General features: G+C 37.6%; 1 protein-coding gene across 1 annotated transcript; it reads left to right on the forward strand.

Annotated features, from left to right (window-relative positions):
• Nucleotides 1–6,055: 6,055 nt before the first annotated feature.
• LOC137887433 (gonadotropin-releasing hormone II receptor-like) lies at nt 6,056–10,003 on the forward strand. Its single transcript, XM_068730413.1, has 4 exons — nt 6,056–6,137; nt 7,408–8,005; nt 8,331–8,535; nt 9,243–10,003. Exons 2-4 carry the CDS (start codon nt 7,463–7,465, stop codon nt 9,767–9,769), a joined length of 1,275 nt encoding a protein of 424 aa, XP_068586514.1. The 5' UTR covers nt 6,056–6,137; nt 7,408–7,462; the 3' UTR covers nt 9,770–10,003.
• The last annotated feature ends 2,826 nt before the right edge of the window (nt 10,004–12,829 follow it).

Here is a 12,829-nt window from a genome sequence, read left to right on the forward strand (position 1 = left end):
ATCTTCTGATTGGAAGATGACCTGCTCTACAGCTGAGCCACAGCCACACCAAAGCATGGTGCATGAACAGTTCAAGATGCACATGAAATGAATGACCAAGATTAAATGTCTCAGTTGAATAAAACAGGACTGCACCATGAGAAGTCAGAATAGACTGACAGAAAAGACAGAATAGACTCGGGTGAGTGGGGTTCCACAAAAGAGAGAAACACAGGAGGAGGAGGTATTTTCAAGCTTAAGAGAGCAGGAGCTGTTGGACAGATAAGGGATGAATCAATCCAGAGTCACAGTACTGATCATTGACATCATGTTTTTTTGCTGGTAAGCCTACACATCATTGTTGTCATTGCCAATATTCATTTCACTGAAATATTTCCGAAAAATAGTATCTGTTTCCAGATATCCAGAGAAAAGAATACCATTTTCTAGTATTTTTTTGTACCATACAGGTTTTGATAGTAGGGTGTATGATGTTATTATGCATCACTTCTTGACCTACTATAGGATGGTAGTGTATAGTGTATATATTATCTTTATGAAATTCACACTGTACACTAACCTTATCAATGTATCATTCATGCAAATCACCCATTAAGGTTAACGTGGGTGAAGCTGCAGCCAAGTTATTATTGGTGATCCTTTTTCCTCTATTGTATTCCTCAGCACTAATTAGCTAATGGCCAGTCTGCTCGCTCGTCCAAGATCTAATCAGATATTGAACATTTCAAATTTTTTCTTTCACGAAAAACAAAAAAAACATTACTAGTTCTCAATGACAGATTAGCTCAAGTGCAGATACTTTGTCCATTAGAAGAGACCATTTATCTATATGTTATGATGGGGTTCATTAGGAAGTAGTGGAAATATTACCACATTATGTATACAGCACATACAAATGTATGTGGATTTTACACAATAAGCAGCAATCATTTACATTTCGTCTTGATTTAAATATTATCTGCATCTTTTTCATTTCCCCCTCATCTTTATATGAATTACAGAGCAATATTTCATCTGTCACTGATTAATGTGTCACTGCATGGCCGAGAAGCTAAAGCTACCATATGGTGATGGATTTTCAAGCGTACATGGAGACTTCACCCCTGAAGCTCCATAGCACCAAGACTTGAGATAAACACAGCAGCTGCCTTGCCTTGTATGACCCTGGCCTGATTACAAGGCTGTTGCAACTACGGCTCTGGGGTTTTATGTGCCACTTTGAAATCTGCTGTCTAACTAAAGCTGTCAAGACATACTCTAACTGCTGCTTTGGATGATGACACTCATGTTGCTTTCAATGCATTTCATATTGCACACTTAAGTTACAACTTGTATCTATACTGATTCTTGAGTAGATATTTCGCTGTAATCTATTGTTGGAAATGTCTGTTGTAAATTGACAGTGCATTCTAAATTGTTTGTTTTAATGTAAAGTTGTATTTTACAAACAAAGTTCCTCATTTTCAGAACAGGAATTCATATACTTCATAGATTGCCAAACCAAACCCTGTTTAGACTTCTGAACCACACTTGCTTGCCCATTTGCTCGCCTGAACACACACACACACACACACACACACACACACACACACACACACACACACACACACACACACACACATGCATATCCAGCTGAAATCTTTGATGATTGATATATGCTGATTCCCTCTGGGTGCAACTTCAGAGTGTTCTGAAATTATGCTTTTTCCTTCAGTGTGGGTCACTGGTGGTAACAGTAAAAGTACTACCCAACATTACACTTTCATGCATGTGTTGATTGGCCTTCAGTTCAATCAAGCTGTTTATATGCAATTGGAGAGCGCTCTATTCCCATCCTCATTTTGCATACATTTATGTATTATCATGCTCACAAAGTCTTTATTCTTGGAGATGATGACATATTTCGGTTTTCCTGTTACTATCCAGTAGTTTTGTCAGTGTTAAGGTGGATGCTTGAGATATAAAATAGTATACAATACTGTAGCACTGGCATTATTTAGGATACTGTGCAAAAATCAACATTGCTTTGGATCTGTAAATCGATCACAGACCAACATGTTTGGTTCTATTTCTTCAACCTCACATTACTGATGTCTTGGGTAAAACATGCAGTGGATTTATATGAAAAGTATAGGTCTGGTATGTGATGTTTGAAACTCGTGTGAGATTTGAAAAAGCAAAGCCTGCCTTTAAACATTTTTGGTACATTTTAGAAAATGTAGGACATTCATCTTCAGTAAAAGTAAAGTCTAAGGAAAAGGTCAAATAGATGATTTTTTTTGTTAAGGATCTAATTTTATCTCTAACAGGTAAGTCAAAAACCAAGAGGCTCAAAAAGGAGAAACAGAGCTTGTGAGTTAACACAGATTATGATTCATTATGGTAGAGCCTCAGGGGCATGACAGCATGACATATATACTTTTTAATATCAGCACCAAATCACAACCAGTTGAATCTATACAAGTATCAAATAGTGGCAAATATCTGACCATCCAAGGCCCAGTCGACTTTGACATACTGATGACAGTTGAAAATGAAAGGAAAGTAAAGTGCACCTGGTCACATTTAGACTTGACCCATTATGACGTAATCAGTCTTCACATGCAGACTACAAAAGAGGCCTCTTATGAGCTTCAGATTACCATGAAATATAATTTGTGCTCCCGAAGCAAAACCCCTAGCATTTTGTTTGTTTCATCAAACACCTTGGCGCTGTGTTTCTTCATCATACTCTAAGAGATATTCTAAAACAGGATTATACAACTCTCTGAAAAGTCTGTACAGTACAGTAAACTTTCAACAGATTTAGATAACTCTCTTGAACTTTGTGTACACTTCAGCAGACAAGGTGTAAAACCAAACAAACCTTCCATGCTTAATCCATCAACATTACTACCAAAATGTGGGGAATTAGTGCGAGGGCAGATAAAATTGCCATGACGCAAATAGACTCAGCAACATAATTGGCTTGAATGTGGCCCATGTTTCCCATTTGAACTGATAATGGATACATTTTCATGAATCAAAAAAGTGTGATCCTGTCTCATCATATTATCCTTCTCTACTATCATATATTACATCATGATAGACTGTAAATGAGCTGCTGACTTAAGGATGATGAAATGCTGTAAGAGCACAACTGCTCATCTGTGAACGACTTAGCATCAATATCTGGTAGAATACAAAGAAATAAAGAAATAAAAGTTGTAAGGAGGACACAGAGCATACGCTTGGCTGGACATGAAGAACATTATACACAAACTCCAAGGTTCAAATGTAAACCCCTATGTTTGGATTGTGTACAAAAATTACACTAATAGATGTTGGGAATATAGTTATGTGGAAATAAGGAGTAGAGTTCACGTTACCATTAGGAACAATAGTGTAATATGATAGCATCTTAAAATACAAAGTTTTATTGACAAATGGCCTTTCAACATCACTTTATTAAATACATATTTAGTTTTCTTGCATCTATCTTTAATCTACAAATAGTTCAATACCTCTCCTTTCTTTTTTGAAGTTTAAAAACACAACTGAGTATAAATCGAGAGTATTAAGTTGTATTGTGTGACACGTCTTCCCTTCAAAAGCTTGTGATGCATGAAGCCGGAGGACTAGGGTGACAAATAACAACATGTTTAGGGTCAGCATGTTCCTTTCCTTCCTGACCGTTAGTTGAACATCACATAATTATCTTTTCTAAATTGGAACCCGGGAAATGAATCCATCTCAGTTAATCAAAACAAATCCTGCAACATGCATACAAGGACATCACAAAGGAAGGGGACCATTTACTGATTTAACAAAACCTTCTCGGTAGATTATACATCTGGAAATGTTAAAGTTTCTTGAGTGTTGTTTTTTTATGCATCTATAAATTGTATCTGTGCATATTTAGCTGTTCATAACAAAAGTTAGAAAGGTTTAATATAATGCCAGTTGGAAAAATAGGCAGTAAACAAAATAAACTCTATAGGCAGGCACAGTAAATGCAAAGTATCCCCCTAATGCACTGTACATCAGCACAGTCCTTGAACAATGCGACCACAGTTACTTTCCACCAGAGCACTTCAATTATGTTAAGTGCTTCCTTTCAACATACATCTCCAGGCAAAGTCCATATTTCCTGTCCAGGTACATGAGGATGTGGCCTCTCAACTGAGAAAATGTCACCATATATATATATATATATATATATATATATATATATATATATATATATATACAGTATATATTTTTTTCTGATCACATAGCAAATTTGTAAAAGAGATACAGACATTAGCAGGTGAAAAAATAAACTACTATATATATATATATTTTTTTTTTTATTTCACCAGGAAGCTTAATATAAGGGTTTTAAGGGTTACAGTTTTAAATGCAAACACTCTAAATGTGTCCCACTTTATTTCCAGTTGTAGTGTATGTGAATGACATCAGCTGACAGGAAGTAAACATGGACCCAAGCTGTTGCCTATCAATGCAATTCCACTGAAATGCACTAAAACTCAGTTTTTCAGACAGATAGTATTCATTTTTGAACACTAAGCAACTTCTAACCCAAAATATAAGAATGAACCTGGAGACAAGCAGAATAAGTCTCCTTTAAATCTCAGGACAAACACTGAGGAGTGTGAAAAATGCAATAACTCAGCAGTAGAATGTTTACTTAATACTTCAATAAATTAATATAAATGAGCAGGATGTACAGCATTAATACAAGGGAAAATAGCTAATAACTCATCCGAATGAAATGACCAATTTACATTTGAATGTCTCACACAGCATATAGGCACCATGTGATGGCCCTTTGAATATGTAATTATGACCTGATGGTGGCCCTCACTCTTTCCCTTTTATACTGCTATGGTTTTCAAACTGAAATATAATGAGGAGGAATCTGCAATAAGAAGTTGAGAGCCTGCTTTAATTAATCCCTGTCACTTCCCTTTCTTACATTGACCTGTGTTTAACTTTCCGTGAAACATTACCATGGAAACAGAGCCCAGTGCTAGATGTACCCTGACACATTTATTCAATTGTAATTGCAACCATAATACTAAACAAAGTAGATGCCTCTCAGAGGGCAAACTGCTGCCAGTGAAACACATTTGTCCACAATCATATGACATATTTTTTTCAGTTTAGAATATTCTTGGAAATATATCATAGGGGTTGAAAGCAAGGTCCTACGAAGTGTGTCTGAAATTACCAAACATGCTGTCACAAATTAGCATGACAAACATTTCAATGAAAGATAGTTTTGTGTCAACTAGTCTACAACAAAATGGTGAGCCATGCGTTTAAAAAAAATATCATCCACACTTAATTTTGACACAAAAAGACAGGAGACACTTTCACGACTTCAGGTATGTATCATATTGGGTCTTCACAGCAGCCGTTTTGACATGTCATGGCAGGGTAAACATGGGTGTAATTGATATTATTTAAGGTCTCGTTCTATTTAGTGTGTCACAGTCATTCCAATGAGCCGGCATGCACAATAGCAGGTCCCTACATTTAAAAATGGCTGCAGTGAAAAGGGCTTTATAGCTGAATTCCGCTGAAAGACTTGGATCTTCTGGTCGTTTGTGGACATGTTTCTCGGGGGTTAAAGAGCATATTGTTTCACAATCAGCAGAGTTTTAGCTGCCTATGAATCATGTCTTATGTAGCCTAAAAGTGTAGCTTTTACTGCAGGATTTCACACAACACTGGCAAGTTTCAAAATGTGATTTAATGATTAATACTTATCCATTATGGTCTCATGTGACTTATGTCTTCCTGACATTTACTTAGGAAAAAACATGATTGCTTTTTTTTGCCTTATCGTGATCATAAATCATCGTTTATTCGCCTCCATCACATATCTCTTTTTCCTAACACATCTGTCAATGAGTGTGGAGTCCCCGCCCCTGGGTTTCTGTTGCTCGGCTCTGATTGGTATAGATGGAGAAAGGTGGAGCGGCTGGAGGCGCGCTGGACGCACTGGGTAGTAGAGGAGCTGAACAGTTGTTGAAGGTGCCACTGCCTCGCACAACTTACAGCAGCCTCCGTTCTGCTATGATTTTAGGCTATTTTAGATCCCAGAATTGCGCTAAAGGGTAAACCAGCAGTCCTGCCCCCTGCACATGAACGTAAGTTTACTTTTTTGCATGCAAAGCTTGCTGTAGTTTGAGGTTAACGTTACACAGAGAGGGGACAATGCTACTGTAGATAAATTATGGTTTTGTTTTTAATTGGGTTTGGGTCTGGGTGCACTTAAATGTGGGAATGAAAAAAACAAACAGCTGTGCGAAACTGTGTCTGGTTTTGCAGACACCAACATTGTATTTGTTTTCTTGAACTTATTTATTTGCGTGTATTTCAAATCATTCAAAGTATGACTGTTTGTCTGTAAGTCCTATCTGTGTGGATGAAGTCGGTAATTCTTACAGAATACCATCTATGGAGCAGGATAATAGTTTTACATGATCGGGATACATGTTTTCACCTCGGTCAAAATAAGGACATTTCAAAGAAAAGACAGAAACTGGATGAGCGCGTGTGCATGCCCCATGTGCATAATTGTGCAAAAATGACCGCTGCTATGCATGTCACATTTATTACGTTTACATTATTAGCATGTTGTTATGTGTCGCCTATTCAACCACATGTCATTATTTGTGTATAATTAAAGCTCACTTTTTAATGAACGTTAACATCAGGAGAAAATGGTAAACATGTGAGTCATACATTGAATGGACTTAAGTTTTTGTTATTCACAGCACCAGTCACTCTGTCAGTGATGTAGCTCTGCTTAGATGTGGACAACACAATACTAACGCTTATTAAATGCACGAGACACTGAAAATTATTTTTTTTCTGTTGCAGTTCATTGGGAAACAATGGGCTCACACAACAAATAATAATTACATATGGAACCCAATATTTTTAGTTTTCAAATTGTAATTGAATTATAAATAAATGTTGTTGGTATAGCATAATAATACACTTTATTTATAAAGCCCAATATATATATACTTTTCCCTGTATAAATGTTATTATGATTACTGAGTGAGGAATTCTGAGCAGAACATGCCATTTGTAAATTGTAGTTGCATATTAGCACTATTACAAGCAAGAAGTTTTATCATAATGTACTGTATTCACAATTTCCATGTTCCTTACAGTTTGTGAGCTTTTCCACTTCACTGATTTGCAAAGCGAATGACACTCCCATATAGCCTACACATTATTACTTTCTCTTGATAATATGTAAAGAAATGCATTATTCATTCATGGGATGTTTGTGTTTCTTTTGTAACACAAATGTGTTTGGATGCCTGGCTCCCACTTCATTGCCTGTGACTCATGCATCTTTAATTATGCTGATTGTCTTTTTTTTTGCTTTACTCTTGTTACCAGCACTAATCTTCATGGTGGATGAGCAGAATGCTGCTTCCTCTAAAAGCCTCAGAAAATGAACGCCACTCTGTGTGACTCTGCGGCGATCATGTATCACCTGACAACGGACCAGAAACTGAATGCCAACTGCTCCTTGCCCTCTTCCAACTGGACAGTGTGGGATGATGCCCTGCAGCTGCCTACATTCACCACAGCAGCGCAAGTCAGAGTGATTATTACCTTCATTCTCTGTGTCATATCGGCCTTTTGCAACCTAGCTGTGCTGTGGGCGGCATGCAGCGATGGGAAGCGTAAATCCCACGTCAAGGTGCTGATAATCCACCTGACGGTTGCTGATCTGCTGGTCACCTTCATTGTGATGCCTGTGGACGCCGTGTGGAACGTCACAGTCCAGTGGCTTGCTGGGGACTTTGCCTGCAGGCTACTGATGTTTCTTAAGCTGCAGGCGATGTACTCATGCGCCTTTGTCACTGTGGTGATCAGTCTGGATAGGCAGTCAGCCATACTCAACCCCCTGGCTATCAGTAAAGCCAGAAAGAGGAACGGAGTCATGTTGACTGTGGCGTGGGGTATGAGCGTTGTGCTGTCAGTTCCTCAGGTAAGGTCAGGTGTCGATAAGGGCCAGAGGTCAGGACTGGTTTTCATTCGACAAACAGGTTTTCCTTAAACATGTCATGTCCAGAAAATGTCTGTGTTAACATGCACAGAGGAACATGCCCACTTTCTATAGTCTGATAGAATTCTTACGTCATAGTTGGGCTTAAAATAAATACATAAACTAAGTAAAACGTAATAATGATATCCCAAAAGTTGAATGAACATGGCCAGTAGTTTATTCCTTTTGAGATATCTGTCGCTCAATAACCATTTATTGATAAGTTTTTGATTGGTAATGTATTGATTTTCCTCCTTTCCTTCCTCAGATGTTCCTTTTTCACAATGTGACCATCATCCTTCCTGAGGCCTTCACTCAATGTACCACACGTGGAAGTTTTGTCACTCACTGGCATGAAACAGCTTACAACATGTTCACCTTTTCCTGTCTGTTCCTGCTACCTCTGGTCATCATGATCACCTGCTACACAAGGATCTTCTGCGAGATCTCCAAACGACTGAAAAAGGACAACTGTGAGTTCAAATGGTGTCAGTGATTCAGTTTATCTCAGCGATTAGCTCATATACAACATAACTGCTGTCGTCTGTTTGACCCTTTTATTAATAGAAGCACATTGATAAAAGCTGGGCTATGTTTGTAAGGTGATTTAATGTTTTGTTAAATTGATTTCCTAAAGTGATTTCCTGTTGCTTATAAGCAACAGGAACCACATCCATTGTAGTGATGTGAGCAGCATTGAAAAATTCTATTAAAAAAATCAACAGTATCTTTTTAAAGTCCTGGTTATTCTTGATAATTCATAGACCCGTGTGCACAATTATTTTCACAGAATGAATCTACTAAAGAAGATGTTACTAAAATGTTGTTGATTCTGTGGATTATTTAGAGCAGTAATTTAGCACAAAACAATGCTTATATGACTGTTGATTTAAATGTCATTTTTCAAAGCTGTGAGATGGAAACCTTTTGGCATTATAAGATAGAATCGTGAACCAACCTTTTAAAATAAATCACAGAGCAAATTCAGCTGTTATCATCTGCTCACAAAAGTCACATTAACAAACTAGTTGTACCAAAACCTTCCACTACCTTTTCTCTACCACATGAACCACTCCTAATCATGAGGAGTGACTATCTTTTCCACTATGTATTTTTTGTTTGCATTCAAGCCTTTTATAATGTCTACTATGCTTGTGTCTGTCATTTGTTCTGCTCGCAGTGCTCTCCAATGAATTGCATTTGCGTTGTTCGAAGAATAACATCCCCAGAGCCCGGATGAGAACTCTAAAAATGAGTATTGTGATCGTCTCGTCTTTCATTATCTGCTGGACTCCATACTACCTGCTGGGCCTGTGGTACTGGTTCCTCCCCAACGATCTTGAGGTGAAGGTCTCCCACTCACTGACCCACATCCTGTTCATCTTTGGGCTCGTCAACGCCTGCCTGGACCCACTCATCTACGGCCTGTTCACCATTCACTTCCGAAAGGGGCTCCGGAGGTTTTACTGCAATGCAACCACAGTGCCCGACCTAGACAACAACACGGTTTTAACTGGATCTTTCACTTGTGCTGCCAACTCGTTGCCACTGAAAATAAAGGTGAGCCCTGTCGTCCAGGAGAGGTTCATGTTGTGCAGTGATAACCACAGCAAAACAGAGTCGACTTCACCAAGAAGCAGTTTTTTAACAGCAGACAATGATGCAGAGAGAGATAAAAACCAGTCCAGCCCTGAGAGCATCATATGAGGAGAGGACAGGGTGGAGTCAATTTTTACGAGTGTTTTATTTATTCTAATGTATTCTGTGTCTGACTTTCTGTTGTATGGGGTCCTATATTTATTGAGTACTATGTGTAATTTTGATTTACTTTACTTGTAACATGCTTCTGTAAAAAACGCAAAGCCAGCCATTAAACACAGAATTTTGTATTTCCTTGAAGGGGGGAAATTTCATAAAATAAACATGCAGATAAAACACAAGGCTAACATAATAACCTTCTGTTATAAAGGAATGTTTAGCGCTATGTACATTGTAACTTGTGGTCATCTTGAATTAAATGTATTTGAAGTGTCTCTTGTGAATCCATTGCTGTGGGAAATGTTCCCAATTTTCAGAGGTGAAATTGCAACAAGCCGTCTCAAATATAGCTAAAATTGTTATCACACAAATTCTTGTTGTGCAGGAATGCCAATGTCTTATGCTAACACATATGTACGTCTAGTGATGTATAACAGTAGGATCCCTCAGGGGACTGCTGCTGTTAATCAGCGATGATTCACTGTGTCCAAATGGAAAGTCCATTTCTACCCTTTAATTGTGACAAATTGATGTGTGGCAGAGATAACAAATACATTTCAAATCATCCTCAGCTCAACGGAAAAAAAAACATGCACTTTTCTTCTTTTGTTCAGAACACAGAATGATTAAGAGAAGTAGGTCAAGGTGCAGAGACTCATAACCTGCACAACATGTTATTTTAGAAGTAGAGTATTAAAACTTTCTGAAGTTTTCGAATAAACATTATTTATTGAGCAACATTTCATAACCCTAAAGGGAAATCTGAATCACTGAAATTGCAGCATATCGCACTTCTTCCATGTCTTACAAAATAAAGTATTTATCTAGATAATGTATTTCATCCGTGCACAAGGGTGTATTTCAGTCCTCCAGGCCTTATGTGGAAGACATTCTATGTTACCGCACCACACTAATTATGAACTGAAATAAGAAACTCTATCTGTTCTTTAAATTGGCCTATATCACCCATCTTCCATTAACTTATTCTGCATGCATTTCTGTATCTATTTAATAGATAGAAGATCTCTTATATGTGACATTGAGGACACCAAATAATTTCATTCATAAATACTACAATGTGCCACCAGGATCAGAAAAAAATGGTCCATATTTTAAATATGACCTTGGTGAAATATTTTCAATGTGTTCAGCTCACGGCGTATTTCACAAAATGTATTTTACAAATAGCATTTATTACTCTTTATATAGCAAAATAAGCTCAAAGTTTCACTTCAATTTTGTTGCTTTCAACTGTTTCAACAGATTTTCAGTTAGTGAATCCCTGCCACTGTCATTTATGCTGTTTTGTTTGTCTGCTTATGCCAGGTATAAAACAAATGTATAAAAAGGCTATTATTACAGTTAACTGAGTCTCTGGGAGAACATTTTTCACCCTCATCCTACCAACTGGGGTACCCACAGCCTCAGAAGTATACTTTTTGTGAGCTTTTAAATCCACTTTAAACCAACCACTGCGACAACATTGTGTTTGAAAAAATCCAATATGGTTTCAGGGGCCAGCACAGTACGGAAACAGCTCTTGGATGACCTCTCCTTTGATTAAATGGACCAGACATGTGGTGTCCCAAAGGGCTCTATCTTAGGCCCAATTCTTTTCAGTCTGTACATGTTATCACTTGGCAATATAATTAGAAATCGCAACATCAATTTACATATATATGGAGACAATGCAGCTATATATTACTGTTAACCCAAATGTTTACATCTACTCTGACATAAGTCTGTGGATGACTCCGAACTTCTTACGTTTAAATTAAGAAGCAAAAGCTGAGAGAGAAAAACTGTCTGACCGCCTAAAGTTATTTGGGCTTAACATCAATGAACAAGTCAATTTCCTTGGTCTTATCATTGATGCTGACCAAAATTTTAATTCCACATTAGGGATAATTGCCTGATAATAGTCTGAACGTTTCTCTCACCAGCAGACAGATCAAAGTTAATACATGTCTTTGTCTCCAGCAGGCTGGACTACTGTAACACTCTTCTGTCTAGTGTGTCTAAGAAAGTTTTTGGTCGGTTGCAGCTTGTAAATAACAGAGCACTATTCTGAGGAAAATCAGACAAAGAGCCCACATTCTCCAATCTTAAAATATTTACATTGGTCACCTGTCAGCCACATAATTCATTTTTAAATAGTTCCTTATCCTGCTCTTTTAATACAATTTGATTTCATATTTTTATGCATGAATTGCACTCCATATGTAATGCTATGATTATTTTTTTCTGACAGTAGTTTATTCTTGGTGTCCCCAGGGACCTCGGTCGGTAGTCCTTGTAAGTTAAATATGTTGGTAGGATGTGGGTAAAATGGTGTTGAAGCTGGAAGTGATGGCAGGTTTGTAAATGTTATAGTGAAAGAAAATGTTAATGAAGCACAAATTTCACAAGAAACTTACTAAAGAACATCGAACCAACAGTGACAAGGATTAGAGTAAAGTCTCTGCCTCGTTGTAGGTGCTGAATATAAGTTAAGAGGCCATTGCTGCATTGTTTCTACTGTCTGATGTTGACAATAACACATGCCAGGCTCTTTGAATACAGCACCTGCGCTTTCATTAAGCTCTAAATGATGTTTGGCTCTTTGGCATCAACACTCAGCAAAGCTTTTTAGAAATTCAAATGAGGCTTTCAAGCACATATTAAAATCTGTATCAGTTGTACCAGCTCCTTTTCACAGAGAGACACCACGGTATGATCTGATATGACTGGTGAAGATGGAGCACAAATGATGCAATAATGTAGATACATATTTCTATGCCAACAATGCGAGAGACGCCATACAAATGATCCAAAAAAGTGCTCCATCAAATGAAGCACAAACAAGCACATTCTGGCAAAAGAATTCCCAGTATTGTTCTGCAGACAATCTAAACTAATACAAAAAGTCAATCAGGAAATATTCAGCAGACAAACATTTCTGATTGGTTGAAGGTGAGCAATATGATGTCTCTGATAGATTAAGATCTTCTGATTTATTCTCAACTAACT

Source organism: Cebidichthys violaceus, unplaced genomic scaffold (assembly GCF_023349555.1).
Source record: "Cebidichthys violaceus isolate CVI_PGR_0920_01 unplaced genomic scaffold, fCebVio1.0.p SCAF_5, whole genome shotgun sequence".
Taxonomy (NCBI): Eukaryota; Metazoa; Chordata; class Actinopteri; order Perciformes; family Stichaeidae; genus Cebidichthys; species Cebidichthys violaceus.